Source organism: Populus euphratica, unplaced genomic scaffold (assembly GCF_000495115.2).
Source record: "Populus euphratica unplaced genomic scaffold, PopEup_1.0 scaffold52.1, whole genome shotgun sequence".
NCBI lineage: Eukaryota > Viridiplantae > Streptophyta > Magnoliopsida > Malpighiales > Salicaceae > Populus > Populus euphratica.
In genome coordinates this window covers 707,939-729,739 of record NW_011499933.1, presented here as the reverse complement: position 1 = coordinate 729,739, position 21,801 = coordinate 707,939, and the positions used below count along the sequence as shown (strand labels likewise).

Sequence of the window (21,801 nt, the reverse complement as noted above, 5' to 3'; positions counted from 1 at the left end):
TGTCAGAGTACTCTTTGATGGATTCAGTCTTCTTCATCTTCTGCAACTCGAAATCACGCATCAAGTTCAACACTTGCATACCTTGAATTCTTTCATCCCCTTCATACTCAGTCTTGAGAAACTCCCATATCTCCTTTGCTGTTTTCAGAGACATGATTCGAGTGAAAATGGTGGATGCTACTGCAGCAAACAAGCACGCCTTTGCCTTTGATTTTTTTGTCTTCTTCTCCTTCTGAGATTTGACCTGCGCCATGGTGGGATTGTTTGGAAGTGCAGGGATTTCATAATCTTCTTCCACTGCCTCCCACAAATCCAGAGCCTCTAAGTATGTCTCCATCCGTACTGCCCAAAACTGGTAATTGTCACCATTGAACACTGGTGGAGCAATTGATGAGAAGCTTACTTCTGTCTCCATGGGTTACAACACAGATCCCTTTAAATCAAGAAGCTCTGATACCAATTGTCGTTGTTGCAGTGATTCTGAACAACAAAAATAACAAAGGATAATGCTTGTGTTTAAGAAGAGATTGATGAATGAAAAGCTTGAATACTTTATTCATAACTGCAGCTCAATTTATAGAGCTGATACATAACAAACTCCTACGATCATGGTCCTACATTCAAGCCATGATCAATTGATAATGGAAATAACAGAGCAGCGAAATAACAACAAGAACAAGAGAATAAGAATAGAATTGACTAAATCAAAAATTAAATAAAGAATAAAATTCCAGCTCAGCAGTCCTGAACATTATTTCTAACATTTATATTGTGATTTGGTCTTATGATCTATGCCATAAATTTTAAAGGTTGAACTGAGTTTGTTTAAGTTATTTTTAATTATTTTAAAAAGTTTCATCTATCATCATTGAGATCATTGAAAATTTATTTTTTTTGTTAGCCTTTTATATTGTTATATAACCTTATGACCCGTGTCATAAATTTTGAAGGTTGGATTAGACTCGCTTAAGTTATTTTTAATTATTTTTAGAAATTTCATTATTTATTATTAAGTTCATTGAAAATTAATTTTTTGTCTTTTTATGTTTTGGATTTTTTTTGTGAATTTGATTTTTCTTTTTGGTTTTGCATTTTAATTCAATTTTTTTTTTTAAGGTTTGACATGATACTTCTCGTAGGTTTTGAGAACCTTACTTGGTTTTACTAGTATTTTGTTTTTTAATATTTTTTTTGATTTTTTTTTAATTTCATCATTTTATAATTTTATTCATAAAATTTGACTATTTTTATCTTTTTAATTTTTCTTCTATCATGTCCACTCGTTGATTTTTTCTTTAAAATAAAATGATAATACTTTTACATTGTTGGATTTTTTCTTTAAAATAAAATGATAATACATTGTTTTTCTCAATTGAAAAGAAATTGATCTACCCAGCGAACCACGAGCCATCATTCTAGTATGATCTACAAAGAGATGATCGAGGATTGTGGGCAATAATCCCATCTACACATGCTTCACTACAAGAGGACTCTTGACACGGTGCAAGCCATCTGACCATGTGAGATGCCCAAATTCATAGTCTTTAGGCATGCCGTCCATTATAGGCTTAAAAGTAAGCTTGAAAAGTTGCTCTTCACCAGCTTGCTTGAACTCCAAGCTAGAAGGTTCAACAACTACTGAAACCTTGGCTGGTGCCTTAATGCTAACCGTGTATGTTCCTGGAGCCCCTACGTTCTTCACTCGGCGGGTAACAGTTACTGGGCCTTTAAGATCAGGAACTGTGATTGAAGGGTAGTTGAAATCAGCGAAACTAAAATTCTCAGGGCATGTATAAGGTCCATCTGAGAATGCGTTCAGTAAGGTCTTGTTATAGCCATGGGCACACAAGAAGCTTAGGTAATCATTCACGTTTGTGTCATAAACTAGGCCAGGATCTGCTGCCAAGTTTGGCTGCACATGTCCAGCACCATACATAAATGGGGTTGCAAGTTGTCCATCATAATCAAGCATTCTCTTCTTGTTGTTAGATTTTGTTTTTGCTGCGGAGAAAAACCAAATCCGGTTCAATTCGCAAGGGTTGGAACAACATGCTACACACTTTTCTACTTTATATTGATAACAAGCATGTACCTGTTGTCATGATTGCAGATTTAAGAGCAGCTGGACTCCAATCTGGATGGATAGCTCTAAGAAGGCCAACAATGCCGGAAACATGAGGACATGACATCGAAGTGCCAGACATTACCATGTAAGGAGTCCGGCGCTTGTCAAATGGTCTTCTAGATGGCCCCATAGCTTCGGTGAAAGCAGCAATAACATCGACCCCAGGTGCGGTGATATCAGGCTGCAATTGGAATTGTTCATTAGGCATAAAACAGAAAAATAAATGTGATAGTTTATGGAGAAGCAGAGACTTACTAGTGAAGCTGAACTAACCTTAAGTACTGCTGGCTCAATTTTACTAGGTCCCCTTGATGAGAATTTGGCCATTGCTGGACTTGGCTTTACTCCAAAATTTGTAATTGCAGGGCTAATTGATGCTGTAGGATTTCTATCTCAGTTGGCATAAGGAGCACGTATAAGTCTATAATGACATTAAATCTGACAGAAATTGAGATAAAGGGAGTAGGTGGAATGGATGAAAGAGCTGTTACCTGGTTGCTTTGATGTAGTCCATGACAGATTCACCATCAGCATAAGTGATATGGGCAGAGGGGAGCTCATAAGCTTCCAAGTAAAGTTCGTCCCCAGATATAATATCATTAACTAATACCATCCCAACAGCGCCAGCACGCTCAGCCTCGTATCCCTTCGGTAGTCTCGGGCTTTGTCCTCGAAGGCACAGTATGATTTTCCCAGAAACCTTGTTGGGATCAAGAGTTCCATCTAAGCATAGTTGCCTGCACAATTAATTCCATGCCAATTATTACCATGGCCAACCTAGTGATTTGCACACTATATTGATGCTACACATTTCTGAATTCTGATATTTGTAGATTGGAGCGGTTGCTTACGCATCTCTAGGTGTTGCTTCGGCAAGCGCTGCTTCTGCACCGTTAATTAGTGGATATAATTTTCCATCCGGCAGGTTTTTACTTGCCAGAGTTTTTCCCTGAATTCACAAAATTGTCATTAAACCACTGAATACCTTGATGAGCATAAATAGCACATCCTAGAAAACTCATGGCGATTGCCTCATCATTTTGGTGAGAATTTTAGTTCCTCGAAAGAATACCTTGAAAAGTTTCTTGTCGCCAAGCGTAACAGTGGTAAAAATCTCACGATCCATTGTACTAGCACCAATTGTGAACAACCAGGGAGCCCCATTTGTTATGGATCCGTCACTTGGTCCATTATTGCCTCCTGCAGCAATCACTGGAATGCCTTTCTTAATGGCATGGAGGGAGCCAATGGAGATTCCATCTTCATAAAATTGTAAAGGCTCGTTAGAGCCCAGTGACACCGAGATCACATCAACTCCATCAGAAATGGCAGCATCATAGGCAGCCAAGATATCAGCATCAGTGCATCCACCATTAGCGGAAGGCCAGCATACCTTGTAAGTAGCTACACGAGCTTTTGGCGCTCCACCCTTAGCAGTTCCATTCCCAACACCATAAACATTTACTCCAGGAACATAGCTACCACCAGCAGTTGATAAGGTGTGGGTCCCGTGGCCTGAGGCATCGTCACGAGCCGTATTCCACTCTTCTGGTACAGGGCCATTGTTAGCAGCAAAACCTTTGTTAAAGTACCTTGCGCCAATAAGCTTTCTGGTATAGCAACAACAACAACAAAAAAAAACCTCATGGAAATGTGCACATCCACTTATGATACCTACTCTACCGTCCTTTTCGACATCTAAACATGTTCAGGTCTTAAATTTGTTGGGAAAAATTGATCAAGAAGAGAAAGGGAACGGACTTATTACAAGTTACTCCACCTCCATCATCACAAGTCCCCTTCCATTTTGATGGCACAGGACCCATCCCTTCATCGTCAAAGCTCTTAGATTCCGGCCATACACCTAAATCAATGGCATGCAACCAAAAAAAACGTAAAAGAGTATCACAGGTGACAAGAAACAACATGGACCTGGTTAGAAATTTTTCTCTTATAAATCCAAGGACATAGCCTTACCACTGTCAAGATTTCCAATAATTATATCTTCTCCAAAGTTTGCCTTCTTCTGAAGCGAGTAGAGAGAAGGTACTCCATTTTTCTCAAATCCAAGAAAATCCCATGAATGTGTTGTGTACATTCTGTTTTCTTTGTTCTCAAAAATCGATACCACACCTGGATTATCTACACTTCAGTAAAAAATGAAACAATTAACCTATTTGATCCTGAAATCCTCTTAAATTTGTAACGAAGTTGTATGAAACAGAGAAGAAGCAGAGCAAAACAGAGCATTTGAAGCTTGAGAAATCAATACAACATTGTCATTCTTACCATTAAGTGCTGCAACCTGAGCTTCGTCGAGAACTGCAGCAAAACCATTGATACATCTAGTGTAAGAGTAAAGCATATGATCCTCAACCTTCTGTTTGCTGCATGAGAAATATAACATTAATGTACAAATTTTGATTGTTTATACAAATTAGCCAGAGAATTATCAAACGCTTTTTGACAACGCAGAAACCTGTCTAAGTATGTCCCAAGCAGATCAAAGTGTGCTTTTGTCATTGCTTTAACATCTAATGTTGTCAACGATGACTCGGAAAATGATTTCTCTCCTGATGATAATGATGGGGAAAATGAAGATTCTCCCATGTAAACTATGTAAGACTGCATGAACAAAATGGCATTAATAATCCCATCACCAAGCTTAGATCAACAGCATTTACTTATAAAGCAACAAAAAAGGAGACAATCTTGCCTTTTTGGCAGCGCAATTCTGCGTCTGAAACATATAAAGGAGGAGAATAGAAAGAGCCAAAGGAGAGAACGTTGAGAGCCTCATTGTTTCTCTTAGTTGCAGAACGAACTTCCGGCATAGAATCGCAAAAAGCTCTGCTTTTCCCCTGTTCTAAAATTGACATATTGTTAAGCTTTCCCCTGTTTCTAAACTCTGTTTTCCTTCTTGCCTATTTTTAGAGGGTAGCCAAAATTCCCTTCTATCTTTTTGGTGTGAACAACCATGGAATCCAATTTCCTTTGCTGGAGAAGAGTGATTCTAGCGCCAAATTTAAAAGCCTTACTCATTTAATCTTTTTGTTCTTTTTTTTCTCATACCCTTATAAGAGAAATATATATCATATATTTTCAGAATGTAGAATAAAATGCATGTGTATGTTTTATGTGCTAATACCGTACTTTTTTCTTTTATGAACATCAGAATCAAGCACTACGAGACCTTATTTTTCCTCTTGATAATACACAAAAAAAAAGAAAAGAAAAAAGAAAAGGTGACGTTGAAGCTCAGTTAGGCTATAGTCCAACCAAGCTATTTCGGCTCAGTTGGACCATGACCCAACCGAGCTGATAATACACAAAAAAAAAGAAAAGAAAAAGGTGATGTCCAATCAAGCACCACTATCATTTTTCTCTTATTTCTTCCCTTGATTAGATTTAATCGAGCTCAATGAAGCTTAGTTATTGAGCTTGAGTCTCGGTCTTCACATGTATTTTAATAAGTATTTTACAGATATTTTGCAACACTTTTGAGAAAGAAAAGGAGAATTGATTTGAACAAAACCACGTAGAAAATACACATGTTTTCTCTATAGACAAAAAACATTTATTTTATCTTTTTAATTTTTTGCATGCTTGTTACTTGATCTATCAAACTAAAATATTAATTTAAACATCGTTTAAAAAAAACTTGGTTTGAGGGAACAATATATCCAAAACTTACTGGAAAAGTTGATTTTTGTGTGAAGTTTTTTCACTATATTTTCACTTAAGTCTAAGCCTAGCTATTTAATGCTGCATAATCTTTACTTTTGTTATCGAAATTCAACCTAGACTGATGGAGTTCTACTACTAGCATATTGAAATTATTGAAAAACATTAAAAAAATATAAATTTGATGTTTTTTGAAGAAAAATATTCTTTAAAAAAATATTAAACTACTTCACTCCCAAAGATGTTACTACCTTAGCTTATGAGTTCCTAATAAGACTAGAGGCATGGTTCCCCAATATGTGTGTGTATGTGACTTTCAGGAATTCTTGGTTGACAGTCTAGGACTGTACATAAGATTTTCTCAGTGTCCTGTCGTTATAACCCTTCAGCATTAGATAAATAGTTATTACAATTTCCTCAAATGTTTGCTTTGCTTACACTACTGAAACTCCTCGTGGTCCCTTAACTTTAACTGTGTATGTGCCTGGAGCACCCACATTCTTTACTCGGCGATCTAGTAACATTTACTGGGCCATTTAGATTAGGAACTGTGATCGAAGGCTAGTTGAAGTCAGCGAAAGTAGCATGCTTTGGACATGTGTTAGGTCCATCAGAGAATGCTTTCAATATGGTCTGGTTAAAGCCACGGGCACAGAAGAAGTTGAGGTAATCATTCACGGTCAAGTCATAAACTAGGCCAGGATCTGCTGCAAGATTTGGTTGGACATGTCCTGCACCGTATGCAAATGGTGTTGCAGGCTGACCATCGAAATCAAGCACTCTCTTCTTGTTGTTAGCTCTTGATTGTGCTGCACATCACAAACCAAATTTGTCCCAATTATCGTATATGTGTAACAACATGCTGCATACCTCTATCGTTTTATGTTTAAGCAAGTATGCTGGTTTATATGATGTTAGTTAATTGTTTTTGGGACTACATAGTGTAAGTATCGTAAAGTACTAAAAATTATTTTATACTTTTATTCTATTTTTAGTTTGTTCTATTCTTTAGGAAATGGTTATTTTATTAAAACATGTTGTTGTTCATGGTTTAATTCTCGATCTCTAAGTTATTTTTTAATTTCTATATAATGTAAGCTTACTGCATAATAAAATTGAATTTTCAATTTGCATTCCTTTACCTATTCTCCTATCTTTCGTCTATCTTTCTTCTTTTTGCATATCCATAAACTTCCACCTTTGTTATACTCCTTTCTTTCTTTAAAACTTACAAATTGGTATTAGAGTTGTTTTCTTAAAGGATCTGTGTGTAAGCTTGACGTATCATAAAAGCTGAAACAAGTTTCTTCTCAATTACTCTGTTAGTGTTTAATGAAGACAACTACCAGATTTGGACAGCACACATGGAGACATATTTGAAAGCTTTGGATCTTTGGGAAGTAACGGAAGAAGACTATGATGTTCATGTTCTTCCAAACAATCCCACCATGACCAGATCAAAACTCATAAGGAGATGAAGACGAAGAAGTTAAAGGCTAAAACATGCTTGTTTGCTGCGGTGTCATCAACAATCTTCACAAGAATAATGTCTTGTAAGATAGCCAAGTCTATATGGGATTGCCTTAAGGAAGAATATGCAGGAGACAAAAGGATACGAGGAATGCAAGTTTTAAATTTGATAAGGGATTTCAAGTTGTAAAAGATGAAACAATTAAAGAGTATTCAGATAGACTTCTTGGGATTGCAAATAAAATCAAGCTACTCAGGTATGAATTCAGTGATTCAAGGATTGTAGAAAAAATCCTTGTCATAGTACCTGAAAGGTATGAAGCGATAGTTATCACCTTGGAAAATACCAAGGATCTGTCAAAAATTTCTTTGGCAGAATTACTTAATTCCCTTCAGGCACAAGGGTAGGGATGACATATGAGGCAAGACATCAACACTGAAGAAGTCTTATTTGCAAAACATCATAGAGCTTTTAAAAACAAAAGGAAAGAGAAGAAAGGTCAAGAGGGGAATTCTTCTGCTTTTGTTTTGAATAACAATATAAGCAAAAAAGGAAGGTTCAAGGGTAAATCCCCTCCTTACCACCACTGTAAAAAGAAAGGAAAAAGAAGAAAGATCAAGAGGGGACATATGACGCAAGAAATCAACACTGAAAAAGCCTTATTTGCAAAACATCATAAAGCTTTTAAAAACAAAAGGAAAGAGAAGAAAGGTCAAGAGGGGACATATGAGGCAAGAAATCAACACTGAAAAAGCCTTATTTGCAAAACATCATAAAGCTTTTAAAAACAAAAGGAAAAAGAAGAAAGGTCAAGAGGGGAATTCTTCTGCTTTTGTTTTGAATAACAACAAAAGAAAAAAAGGAAGGTTCAAGGGTAAATACCCTCTTTACCACCACTGTAAAAAGAAAGGTAATCCTCTATTCAAATGTTAGAGGAGACTTAATACAAAATGTTCAAAATGCAATTAAATGGGACATGAAGCAGTAATTTGTAAGGGAAAAGCTCAACAACAGGAAGTTGACACCTAAGTTGCAGAACAAGAGGATGAAAATCAATTTTTTGTAGCATCCTGCTTTGCAAGTAGTAGTTCGACTAAAATTTGGTTAATTGATAGTGGCTATACCAACCACATGACCAATAACAAGAAACTTTTCAGAGATTTGAGGCCAAATGACATTACTAAAGTCAAAATTAGCAATGGTGATTACATATCTGTCAAAGAAAGAGGGATAAACACCATAACCAGCACTATAAGCATAAAAGCAATTTTTGATGTTTTCTATGTACTAGCAATTAATCAAAATTTGTTAAGCGTAGGCCAATTGATTGAAAGAGGCTGTAAAGTGATCTTTAAAGATAGTTTCTATTACATACTGGATGTCAAAAGTGAGGAAATTCTCAAAGTGAGAATGAAAGGAAAAAGTTTTTCTTTTAATCCTATCAAAGAAAAACTTGCTACATTCTCTATGAAAGCTTGCAACATTGAGATATGGCACAAACGACTAGCCTATTGTCACTTACGAAGGATGCAACTTATATAGGAAAGGGAACTCACAGTTGGCTTACCAACTGATTAATATTTAAAAGTGTATTTTTATCATGGTTTTATATCATCATTTTGCACTTGAAGTATTAATAACTCCTTAACTAAAACATGTTTATAATAACAAGTCTGATACCATAAGATACCTTTAATTTATGATAAATATCTATCTTAGATGCAGACTTATCACATTAATGAAAGGATTGACTAATTAGTTGAAGTATTGAAGTGGAAAGGAAAAAGAGAGGGTGAAGCTTAGAAAAGAGATACTGATTTAGTCTAAATTGAACACTGTTTGGTAATTGGATCATAATTAAAGTTGTAAAACTTGGATTTAGGTTTTTTTATATGGATGAAAAGCTAAGACATAGGCCTAAAACTTTCATGGGAAGGAAAGACTCAATTTTGCTATTTGGAAGTCCAAATCTTAGCGACAACAAAGAAGTCTGAATCTATCCTGCAACCCAGACACTGTTTAATGTTCATCCCATATCTTCAGTTTTAGAAGTCCAAATGACCTTAAGTTTTTTTCTGGAAAGTTAAGATAATTTTCTAGAACTTTCATGAGGAAGGTTGATCCAATTTTGACGTTATCAATGACGTTTTGGGCAGACAAGAGAAGATAAGGATTGTCACCAAGTCAAGAGTTGGCCACTCGCTCATCAATTAGTCATCAAATCAATAGTTCCCAATTTTGGCCTATAAAAGGAGGTATTTGCCATGCATTTAGGCATCTTGGTTTCCAGATCAAGATCATGCTCTTGCTTTCTCTCTTTGTATTTTTGTAATGCTTAAGTTTTGCTTTCATTAATATCTCGTTTATGTCTTTCAATTTCTTTGCTTTATTTAGTTAACTTTTATCTTATTTATGTTTTTATCTTTTATTATGTTTAGCTAAGTTTATTATGTCAAGGTGAAAAGGTTACACTAATAGTGTAAGAATAAGTATAGTGTAAACTTAACATGGACTTTAATGTTTAATACTAACATGTTTTGATTTGTTATCTTGTTCGTTATTAATACTTTGCTTGTTAAATGATTAATCTAGATTTATATGTGGTTTTCCATTGAGTAATAAAAAGAGTTTATACTATACTTGTTTGAAATACCATTAAGGGATCCTCTAACCTTGATATTTTTTTATCATTGTTTGATTATCACATTGATTTTCCATCTCAAAGTTCTCATCAACTTCTTTATTATTGTTGTTGTTGTTGTTTATAATTTATACAATTAACCTCCTTGTGGAAGGAGACATTAATCTTTTGGTCGTGTCACCAGCTTTTGAAGATCACTTACCGAATTGTCATGCTTGTCAATATATTAAACAAAATAGGAGACCATTCCCAAAGTCATCCTGGAGAGCCATTCAGAAGTTGCAGCTAATCCACACAGATGTATCAGGTCCTCAAAGAACTAAATCATTAGCAGGTAGTCGATATTATATTGCTTTTATTGATATTTTTTAAAAATATATCGGATTTTTTTCCTTGAAATTCAAATCAGAAATAGCTGGAGTTTTTTGGAAGTTCAAGAAAATGGTAAAAAATCAAAGTGGCTGTAAAATTCAAGCTATAAGGTCAGATAATGGAAATGAGTACACTTCAGCAGAATTTGATGTGTTTTGTGAAGAAGCTGGCATTGAACACCAGCTTACTGCTCCTTACATTCCTCAACAAAATAGAGTAAGTGAAAGGAGAAACAGATACATAATAGAGATAGCTAGATGCATGCTACATGACAAGGAGTTGCCCAAAAATTTTTGGGCTAAATCAGCCAATATTGTTGTTTTCTTGCAGAACAGATAACCCACCAAGGCTTTGAAGGATATAACTCCATTTGAGGCATGGTATGACTATAAACCTTTACTTAATGTTCTTAGAGTGTTTGGTTGCTTGTGTTTCTCTCACATTCCACAAGCCAAGTAGGATAAACTTGACAAAAAGTCAGAAATAGACATCTTTGTTGGGTATAACTCTTCTTCAAAGGCATATAAGGTTTATCAACCTCAAATAGGGAAGATAATTGTTAGTAGAGATGTGTTCTTCAATGAAGAAGAGAAATGGAATTGGGAATAAACAAAAGAGACATCCATGAGCAAGAAAAAATCAAGTTTTTCCTCCCAAATAAGAGAAGAGCAAGCATCAGAACAGTGGCAAGAAGAATTAGAGGATGATTTACCAACTCGTGGATAAAACAGCTCCATGATATTTATTAAAGATGCAATGTGGCCATTTAGGAATTTGTTGGTTATGAAGAACTATTATAGACCAAAAATGGTAAAAGGCAATGGAGAAGGAGCTGTTAATGACAAAAAAAAAAGACTTAGGAGCTAGTTGACACGTCAAACGATAAAAAAATTATTAGAGTAAAATGGGTGTTTAGAACCAAGCTCAATGCAAATGGATCTATCAACAAACAAAAAGCTAGGTTTGTTGTCAAGAGATGTGCTCAAGTCTTTGGAGTTAATTACTTGGATACATTTGCCCTTGTTTCTAGATTGGATACTATTCGGCTTGTGCTAACTATAACAGCTCAAAATGGGTGGAAGATGTTTCAATGATAAAAAAAAAACAAGACTTGGGAGCTAGTTGATAGGCCAGATGATAGAAAAATTATTGGAGTAAAATAGGTGTTTAGAACCAAGCTCAATGCAGATGGATCCATCAACAAACACAAAATCAGGTTTGTTGTCAAAGGATATGCTCAAGTCTTTGGAATTGATTACTCGGATACATTTTCCCCTGTTGCTAGATTGGATACTATTTGGCTTGTGTTATAGCAGCTCAAAATGGGTGGAAGGTGTTTCAACTAGATGTAAAATCTATTTTTTTGAATGGAATTTTGCAGGAGAAAATCTATGTTGAACAGCCCGAGGGATTCATGGAATAAGGTAAAGAAAAGAAGGTTTATTTGCTTAAAAAGGTTTTATATGGCTTGAAACAAATACTAGAACATCGTATAACAAGATAGATGAGCATCTGTCAAGCCTAGGATTTCAGAAAAACATGTCAGAGACTACTCTTTTTGTGAAATGTAAAGAAGACAATCTCTTTATAATCTCTCTCTACATTGATGATTTTTTTAATCATAGGTAGCAATGCCAAGCTTGTTAAAGAGTTCAAATGGGAAATGATGAAAAATTTTAAATAACAGACCTTGAACTCATTGCATATTTTTTGAGAATGAAGATTAAATAGTTAGAAAATGAAGTTTTTATTTGTCAAAAGAAATATGACAAGAAAATTCTTAAAAAGTTTCATGACTATAAGGCAATAGCTACTCCAATAAATCCAAAGGAGAGCTCAAGTAAGGAGGACGGCATAGAAATTTATGACATCATCTCCATCAAAGACATGGAATTCTTGTTTTGGTTTACGTAAAGGATAATAGGGAGGTGTACCTTCACTAGTCCCATTAAACTTGGCAGAGAAATCTTTCGCAGTATTGCACTAAGGTGCAACTAGTTGCTGAGGCGCCTTGTGTGGACTGGCCTTATTGGCAGATAGCTGAGTGTTTTGCAAAACTGAATCAATGCAAAAAACAAGGGTGTTAAGAACCTCTTTAAGCTCTCGGAAGCATATATTGGTATCAGCTCTAGTGTCATTAAGTTGTAGTTGAATTTGATCATATGATTGAGAATGCTCCAGATTGGTGGCTTCATCCCCCTTTCTGGCATTTTGGAACCTTGTCTTTGGTGGCATTTTTTGAGTCGAAAGATGCTACTATAATACCACTTGGAGCGATTAGTGATGACAAAGGATCACTGATTGTAATATACCCAATAATAAATATAATGAATAAGAAGATAATAATAATGGAAGGTAAGAGTGGGAAATACACAGATCGAGTAGGGAAAGAATAATAGAGGAGAGAGAGAGAGAGTTTTCGAAAACTATAGGATTCCTTATATCATTGTAATCTCATGCTTCCTGCTAAAACATAACGCAATATATATAATAGCTTTTTCCCTTCTTAATGTTCAAGAGTTCCACCTCTTATACACGTGGCTTAACTCTTGAATTAAAATGCATGGCATTGGTTGTAATTGCAATGCTCAAAACACACCAATTGACTTATTAGCTTACTTGAATTTTTCTTTTTAGAGATTACTTATCCGTTCTCTCCTTACAACATAAACACAAATGAAAGGGTAAAGAGCTGAATTTTGGGGTGAAAAATTTAACCCCTGTAGATTTCTTCATTTTGGATTGAAGAAGGTTTTGAAAAAGGTTGGATAGCTTTCAACCATTCTTTATGAAATTGTTGCCTTCTCTTCATACATACACAAAAGGAATAACCATTAAACAAGAATGAGGGAGAATTCTTGGAGCTTCGTGGAGGATAAGCATCAAGAAAATAAATAAAATGGTGAAAATTTCAAGAATTTTAAAGAGAGCAGTGAAGCTGATCAAGTTTTTTTTTTTTCATTCGACAGTAAAGGGGTATCCTGAATCCAGAGTCCTATAAGTGACCCGAAGAGCACAATTTTCACGTCAACATAATGCTTTCAGAAGAATTTAATAAATTCTTCCGAGTATTAGCTTTAAGGTTCTGACATGGAAAGGTGAACAGATGGACATGTTTGATATATTAAGATAAAAAACTACATTATTTAGATAAAAATAAATGTATTTAATTCAATTAATATTAAGATAAGTAACTATAAAGTCTACGGGGGCAAAAATTCTTATGATTGTGTTAATTATTCTATTTTATCCATCAATTGGAAAAATACCAGTGCGTGAAAAATCTTGCCAGTATAATCTCTTCTTATTTAGCAGTAGAAATGTCATTTCCTTGAGACATTTTTTCTTTTAGTGAAAAAATAAGCATCATTTTCCAACAAATTGATCTATCAGATTTCTACACAGAATGATGAGGGGCCGCGAGCAAAATTCACCCACTATTTCAATGACTCTAGTAATGCCTCACCACCAGAGGACTCCTGACAAAGTGCTTACCATCTCCCCATGTCAACATCCCAAATACATAATCTGTAAGCACGGCATTCGGTGCTAGTTTGAATGTAACCTTAAACATCTTCTCTTCACCTATTTTCTGGAATCTCAAGATGGAAGGCGCAACAGAGACTGTCACTCCTGGTGGTGCCCTGATATGGATATTGTATGTGCTAGGAGATCCAACATTTTTAACTCTTCGAGTGACTGTTATGGAGTCATTGAGATTAGTAACTGTGATCGAAGGATAGTTGAAGTCTGCCAGGCTGAATGATTTTGGACAAGTGTACGGTTTATCTGAGAATAATTTGATGTTCTTCTTGGTATTGCCACGGTTGCATAAGAAGTTCAAGAAGTCATTAACAGTCAGATCATAAATTAGACCAGGATCTGCGGCACGGTTCGGCTGCACATGCCCTGCACCATCTGCAAATGGAGTTGCCTTGGTGTTGGTTGAATCCAATATTGGCTCCCCATTGTTATCTCTTGTTGTTGCTGTGGATGAAATTGATTAGCGAGACGAGAAACAAGGTCCAAAATACTTTATTTTTGCAACATTTTCTATCCCTAAAGAAAAAGAGAAGGTGGATTGTTCTTTACCAGTTGTCATTATTGCCGATCTGATAGCAGCAGGACTCCACTTTGGGTGGAGTGTTTTAAGAAGGCCAGCAATACCAGAAACATGAGGGCATGACATTGAAGTGCCAGACTGAGTGTTGTAGGGAGTCCTACGCTTATCGTATTCTGCATCACTTGGTCCTATTGCTTCAGTGAAAGCAGCAATTACACTAATACCCGGAGCAGTGATATCAGGCTGAAATGAATAGACCAGGTCATTATGTTCTCTTATAATGCAAGACAAACAAAAGATCAGACAGAGTGATAATAATAATAATAATAATAAAAACAGTAAGCAAACCTTGAGGATTGATTCTTCAATAATATTAGGCCCCCTAGATGAGAAAGAAGCCATAAATGGAGCTGGCTTTGTTGCCAATTCTGTCCTTACATTGGTTAAAAATGCCATAGGTTCCCTGCTTTATGCGCAGATGTGAGTCTCGAATACATATCAGAATTTTCAAGTTCAAAGACATTTCTCAGTAAAATTGATATGAACTTACTTGGTAAGTTTGAGATAGGAAAAGACAGCTTCACCATCTGTAAAGTTGATGTGTGCAGCAGGAAGCACATGTGTATCGGCAATAATTTCGTTGCCAGAATTTTCATCATTAGCCAAGATCATCCCAGCTGCCCCAGCAAGAAGAGCCTGATGTCCCTTGTCTACTCTTCCATTTTCCCCTCGAAGGCATACCAATATCTTCCCTTTAACCTTTTTGGAATCAAGTGCTCCAGGTTTGCAAAGCAGGCTGCAAAAGAGGTTACGGGTTCACATGTTAGGCAATGAAAATATTTCAAGCGTTCACAGATTTGAGGCGATACTCACGCATCTTCTTCAGACTGATCAGCGGCCTTTGCATCTGCAGCACTGATCAAGGGGTAGAATTTTTCAGCAGGCAATCTTTTTTCTGAAAGACTAGCCCCCTAGAAATGAGAATAACATAAAAAAAACCAGATCGTTAGCTAGAGAAGAAATGTAGATCAATGTTGCAAAAAATAAAAAATAAAAAAATAAAAAATGGTGTTCAACTGAAAAATACCGTAGAAGTTAAGAAGGAAAAGAAAAATACCTTGAGGTGCTTCCTGTTGCCAAGTGCAACATAGATTGTGAAGGCACGATCCATTGTGCTAGCACCAACTGTTATCAACCAAGGTGCCACATTCGATACTGTTCCTGGGCTCGGTCCTGAATTGCCAGCAGAGGCGACGACAGTAATGCCTTTCGCAACAGCATGGAAAGAACCGATTGCAATTGCATCATCCGAAAACTCAGCAGGATCCCCACCCAGGGAAACTGAGAGCACGTCAACACCATCACTTATGGCAACATCGAAGGCAGCCAAGATGTCTGCATCAAAGCACTCGTTACTCCCATTTATAGGTGGCCAGCACACCTTGTAAGCTGCCGCACGGGCGTGAGGCGATCCTCCTTTGGCAGTTCCATTGCCATAACCCAGGACATTAGCTCCTGGAACAAAATTACCTGCTGCTGTTGATAGGGTATGAGTTCCATGGCCCTCGCTGTCACGTGCAGTTTGAAAGCTTGAGTTGAGATGGCCAGCATATGCAGCATAACCCTTGTTAAAGTACCTGGTTCCAATCAGCTTCCTAATTTTTGGGAAGCCATAGGAAACAAGATGGTAAGGCCAAAGATGAAAACTTGCACGCCATACGATAGAATGCAAGGCACTGGTAAAATCTTGAATAATATTTCAGCCCTAACCACCAAGTGCATATAGGCACGACGACATTGGATTTACAGGTTAACATTGACAATCAGATGAGAGCTTAGTTTGCCACCATGACGTTTACCGAGATACAAGACCATTTAACTTGCAGACATTCATGGAGGGATAAAAGCGTTCGAAACTGAGCCCATGTATATAGCAGGCAGTCACGACTTACAATAAAAAGCACCATCCCCTAAAGAGGTCCTTGAGGTTATGTCAAAAGCCATATGGCATTTTAGAAGTGAGCCTTTTTCCGATTTCAAGATCAGTGCTTTCTCATATATTATGCATAAGTGGAGGTTTGGCTAGCAGTTTGTTTCACAGTTGTGACATCATGACCGACTCCTATTCCGTCTAGGATGCAATTAAGTCAATTAAAGATTTGACATAGTGAGAATTTGGAAAGAAATTGGCAAATCAAGTTATCCGACGTGTATTTGTCAACAGGCAACAGAGCCATGTGCAAATATATGTTAATGCAGATGACAGAAACTTATCAGGAAAATTCTATCCGAAGTAAACATGGTTTTATTGATTGTTTTCCAAGATTGGTCAACTCATATCATGGCAGCAGCAAGCTTCCAACAGAAATGGATCATTGCTGAGGAAAAAACCGTGCAAGAATTTTTTACATTAAACAAGTAATTAACAAGTGTCTTAACTTTTACATTAAACAAGTAATTAACAAGTGTCTTAACTAATTATCGTGTGCAGGGAACAACAATTTCAACAGAGAAAAATACTACGTAAAATAATGTTACATACATGTGCATGCGAGGTTAACTTCCGATACTAACCATGACCAAGTTGAATAATCAATAATGAGAACAGGGAGATTAAGATGATTTGATTGAGGCTAATCATTAATCACTTGAGCAGGATTATGCCAAATCTTGGAAAGAAAAGCAAGAAAACTTTAATCTGATAAGGCAAGACTACCATTGACTAGGCCACATAATGTAACAGAGAACTGATAGCAAGTGGAAAAGAACATGGACCTGTTGCAAACAACACTATCTTTGGTGTCATGCTGACAGATTCCTCTCCACTTCGATGGAACTGGACCCATTCCTTCATCACTAAAGCTCTTCGATTCCGGCCAAACACCTAGCACAATTCCATTTAAAATGGCAAGACATAAAATTGTAATTGGCAAAGCAACAGTAGCACATGCATTATTATACTACGCCAAAGGGAACAAAAGCTAGAATGGATAGTCAAGCTTTATTTTGCTACTGACCCTACCACTTACATATTCTAAATGTTTAAGACTCCAAGATTAAAAAAAGAAGAAAAGGATCAAAAGACTGGTAACAAGTTTCAAATTTCAAAACGTCAGATTCTTTTTTGCAGTGGATAAACCATGACAAAATTTATATTTTCCTTTTCACTTTTCTGATGATGAACATGGAGGAGTAAAGTGACAAGGGAGATTTGGTGGTTAAACAGCAATAATTATGTCATCATCCTCAATTTTATCTCATTCCATGTACTAAAATACAAAATCTGTGGTCAATCCTGTTACCATAATAAAAATATAGGGTGGTTGGTGGTATTTCAGCATGAAATTCAGAGTGATTGGAGGATCATGTTTTTGAAGTCTAGTCAACACAATAGTGACTATATTGCAATCAACTACAAGGCTCACAAGGTTAAATGGGGGTTATGCAAAGACATGTAAACATCAAATCAAGAACAGCTCATGCAAGTGATAAAGCTTCAGTCATTTTGACCACCCAAATGGCTAGAATTACTTATCAATAATTACAAGGATATAGTACTTACCGGTGTCGAGGTTACCAATGATTACATCTTCGCCATATCTTGCTTTCTTCCAAAGTGAGTATGGAGGAACCATACCATCTGCCTCTAATCCAAGAAAGTTCCATGACCGTGTCGTATGAAGTTTCTTTCCTTTGTTCAAGAAAACTGACACCACATCTGGGTGTTCTGCATTGATTAAAAAAGAGAAACCATTAGCAGAGATAAGTACTGTATCCTAAAATGGCAGTTACAATGAAACCAGTGACAAAACAGAGTCAAAAAAAGATTTGTCTCTCTTCTGCTAATGATTGATCACTAATTTAACATGAAAGACAAGAATGTACGAGTTCAAACTCTTACTGGCAAGGGATGATGCCTCTTCCTCTTCTAGGACGGCAGCGAAGCCATTTATGTTGTTGGTGTAAGAGTAAAATATTTTCTCCTTCGCCTTCTCTTTACTGTCAAGTAAGGATTGCAACAAAATGAGCAGAAGTAAGAGACAAACAAAAGAAAAGAATTCTTCAAAAATACACGCATACCCTTCAGTGAATGATCCCAGCAACTCATAATGAGAATCTGTGACACGCTCGATATCGGGCTGAGTAGGCTCCAAGCCATGTGAATGTGATCCCAAATAAACTACATAAGACTGCTCGAGAAAAATTCAACCTTAAGGCCATTGATCAAATACATACTACTTTAGTTTCCAAAATGGAAATGAGAAATTCAAAGAAGTTATCAATATCCGATGTTGAGTTTTAGTACAGAATAAATCATTGAAAGTTCATGAAGGCATAAAAGAAGAACACCACACCATTTTGAAGAATCAAAAGCAGAGGAACGATATGATCACAAACAGAGAAAAGCAAAATATGGTTGCTCACCTTTTGTGAGGCAAAAGTTAATGGCTGCAAAAGAGAGAAGAAAAGAAAGAATGAAAGAAGTAAAGGAGAGAAGATAATTGAAAGAGCCATTGCTTTACACGAAGAGAGAAGTGTAAAGGGTGTCTGCTTTTCCTCTGTTTTTATACTCTGTATTTTGATGGATTGGTTTTAGGAAGCAAAGATCTTTTGAATTTGGATGGAGATGGACTAGAACGGAATGCATGCATTTTGTAAGCAAGTGATTTAAGAGCCATAATTTAAATACCCTTTCATTCAATTTACGTTTCCCTTTAAGGATTATTGCAGTTGTGATATGGTTGGATTTCATTTCATTTATTTATTTAATTTCTTTATCTTGTATTTTGACCTCCCCCACAGTCAATATATATATATATATATATATATATATATATTGTAAAAAACATGAAAACAATATATGCTAATTTAAAGCGGAAACTGAGTAGGAGGACATACCTAGGGTTATCAGTTTTTTTTTTTCTCTGCCTTTTAAGCACTTCAAAGTTGAATGACTCTTCGTGTTTTTTTTTAAGGCTTTGTGCTTCAATACTTGTGTTTATGTGTTTATTATTATAATATAGATTTTTTTAAAAAAATATATTTAAATATTTTTTAGGTTTTTTAATTTCTCATAACAACATATTAAAATCATCACAAAACACTAAAACTATAGATTCAATATTTTTTTAAACCGAATATAATTTTAAAACACAATTATATATAATTTTCAATATAAAAATAAAATGTGATTGAAATGTCTTCTAGTATATAGATAGTTCTTCATTCATTTTTTTTAATCCAAAAGTAAGTAAAAGACAAGTCCCCGGGTGATAAAAAAAAATAAATAGAGAATCAAATTATTGATACGCAATGATCCTCAACATCTCAAGTCAAAGATCCCATTTTGGCATGGCATTGAGAAAATAAATAGTGAAAAATAAACCATAAATTTGTAAATTTTGAAGGGAAAAAAAACCATTTCAAGGATCTCTTTGATTTATCCTCAAGGAAGCCTTTAATAACATTTATTGAATCTAATAAATGAAAAATGAGCTATATCATGAACATATCATGATTGAAAAACGATATGTTACCCCCAAACAAGCCCACATGATTTAAAAAAAAGAAAAAAAATAAGAAAAAGAGCAAACCCTAGATAAGATGAACATGCCATGAACCCATCATAGTTTCGGTCTTGAATGCAGAATTCATGCCTCAATAATCATCAACGGCTTCTGCATACAATTTGTACGAGTGCATTCTATAAATTTGAGCCCAAAATTCTGCCATACTCTGTTTCGAAGCATGGATATTATGTCCTTCAAGTTATTCATGTGCGATATGGCTTTGAACTTGTTCATGTTCGACATGGCAAATGCACTCATTTATCATTTCAATTCAGAAACTTTGTATTAAAGAGTTGAAAGGTTGGAAAATGAGATTAGCTTTTTAAAAAGAAATAATTCCAAGAGCATGAACATTGAAGATACTAACTATATAAAAGAAATTATAGGGTGTTCTTAGTTTATTTCGGTAAATAACTAGTGATATTCTTGTAGTCATTTTCTATATTCTATAAAGTAATTAATATAATGAAACTTATTACTTCTTAAATATCATAAAATTCTTTATATTTGATTAGTATTCAATAATACATTCACATAAAAAACATAATAATATTTCGTTGGAGAGATAGAAATTAAATTAAATATGTTGGTGATATAACTTTCAAAACATAAAATATAAAAAGATATATCCACTTTATTTCATTATCATGATTAAGTTTTATTTTGGTAAATACTTTAGCTAACCCTAAAATATCTTTAGATTTCTTTATAAGTAGGCATAGGATCAAGAGGGCTCAAAACCATACACCTAAAAGGTAATATTAGCCAACCCACTAGGCCCCCCAATCCTCAAAAAAGAAAAAAAAACAAACCCACTAAGCCTAGCTTTTAAAAACTGAGTAAAAGAGGGAAAATTCACAACACCAAATTGCCTTAAATAAATAAAAATAAATAAATCTTAGGAATTTGATGTCCAAGAATCCCCAAATCTGGAACCATGCACCCACTCACCATGAATGTAAGATGATTCTGACTCCATAAATGCAATAAATTCCCTCCCCTCCATACCTCTTTTCTGGCATAGCCAGCTTTCAAGGCCCAACTCATGAATTGCTAAAATAAAGATTGGGGGACTATAATTGAATAAAATTATATTACTTTATTTAGAAGAAATCCCATTATTTATTATAAGAAGAAAGCATTGCCCGTTCTGAATTTTAATGGAGGATATAACATGTCAATGAGATATGCTGTCAAGTTGATATTCTTCCTTCCTATAAATGTGTTTATGTATATAAATATAAATAATTAATTAAAAGAATATTAATTGGCTGGTTTGATGCCTCCTTGATCATATTTGTAATAACCTATTTTTAAAACCTATATCTAAATATATTTTCAAAAGAATCAACGTGAAAAAAAAAAAACTAGGAAGTGAAATAATGACAAAGGATAAAGAAGATCAAACCCAAATTAAGCCACAACTTGAGATGAAATCAACTTTAAAATAAACCTAAAAATGTCCGTAGATGCCACAACTTTTTTCTTTTTTTGTTCTTGCATGTTTTAGCACCACTCCATGGTGTTACAATGCGCGTTAAGTATATAAATGGTGGTTTTCGAACCTATTTTAGGTATAATTGACTATATATAAACTAAGACTTGTTTTATTATTTTTATTTTCTCGATTCAACACTAATATATTAAAAATAAAAATACTAAATTTTAAATTGTATTCAAATAAAATCACCATACATCCAATTTCTATGAACCCTAGATCTTCGGATTATATACAATAATTCAGTAAAATATACAGCAATTTTCAATTGAGTATTTCATCTAAACTCACCTTTCAAGTTTTAAACAAAATCGTCATACTTTCTATAAAACAAATTCATTTCTCCAGGGAGGAAAAAACAACCCATAACTTGAGAA

The 21,801-nt window shown here is 35.2% G+C and overlaps 3 protein-coding genes across 3 annotated transcripts in view; all 3 read right to left on the bottom strand.

Annotated features, from left to right (window-relative positions):
- LOC105136308 (subtilisin-like protease SBT5.4) overlaps window positions 1-415 on the bottom strand; it is a 9,007-nt gene extending 8,592 nt beyond the window's left edge. Inside the window, exon 1 of the mRNA XM_011041597.1 lies at window positions 82-415. Coding sequence (XP_011039899.1) covers window positions 82-415 — 334 coding nt within the window. The remainder of the gene's footprint in view (window positions 1-81) is intronic.
- A 1,050-nt stretch (window positions 416-1,465) lies between these two features.
- On the bottom strand, window positions 1,466-4,959 carry LOC105136307 (subtilisin-like protease SBT5.4). The gene is made up of 11 exons (XM_011041596.1): window positions 4,834-4,959; window positions 4,605-4,750; window positions 4,415-4,512; window positions 4,103-4,267; window positions 3,887-3,989; window positions 3,198-3,735; window positions 2,977-3,074; window positions 2,617-2,862; window positions 2,399-2,513; window positions 2,093-2,306; window positions 1,466-2,001 (listed from the first exon to the last, which is right to left on the bottom strand). Exons 1-11 carry the CDS (start codon window positions 4,957-4,959, stop codon window positions 1,466-1,468), a joined length of 2,385 nt encoding a protein of 794 aa, XP_011039898.1.
- An 8,609-nt stretch (window positions 4,960-13,568) lies between these two features.
- LOC105136260 (subtilisin-like protease SBT5.4) lies at window positions 13,569-19,071 on the bottom strand. Its single transcript, XM_011041530.1, has 11 exons — window positions 18,782-19,071; window positions 18,437-18,546; window positions 18,258-18,355; window positions 17,919-18,083; window positions 17,132-17,240; window positions 15,474-16,011; window positions 15,230-15,327; window positions 14,907-15,152; window positions 14,705-14,819; window positions 14,386-14,599; window positions 13,569-14,280 (listed from the first exon to the last, which is right to left on the bottom strand). Exons 1-11 carry the CDS (start codon window positions 18,869-18,871, stop codon window positions 13,745-13,747), a joined length of 2,319 nt encoding a protein of 772 aa, XP_011039832.1. The 5' UTR covers window positions 18,872-19,071; the 3' UTR covers window positions 13,569-13,744.
- Between the last annotated feature and the right edge of the window lie 2,730 nt (window positions 19,072-21,801).

Bases quoted from the DNA above. Each gene is read 5' to 3' on its own strand.
- LOC105136260 (XM_011041530.1), bottom strand. From the start codon at position 18,871: ATGGCTCTTTCAATTATCTTCTCTCCTTTACTTCTTTCATTCTTTCTT. The intron at 18,356-18,436 runs GTATGCGTGTAT...CTTACTTGACAG, and splicing joins CTGGGATCATTCACTGAAGG to TAAAGAGAAGGCGAAGGAGA. The intron at 14,281-14,385 runs GTAAAGAACAAT...TTTCATCCACAG, and splicing joins ATCGGCAATAATGACAACTG to CAACAACAAGAGATAACAAT.
- LOC105136307 (XM_011041596.1), bottom strand. From the start codon at position 4,959: ATGCCGGAAGTTCGTTCTGCAACTAAGAGAAACAATGAGGCTCTCAAC. The intron at 2,514-2,616 runs GTAACAGCTCTT...CAACTGAGATAG, and splicing joins GACTACATCAAAGCAACCAG to AAATCCTACAGCATCAATTA. The intron at 2,002-2,092 runs GTACATGCTTGT...TTTTCTCCGCAG, and splicing joins ATCTGCAATCATGACAACAG to CAAAAACAAAATCTAACAAC.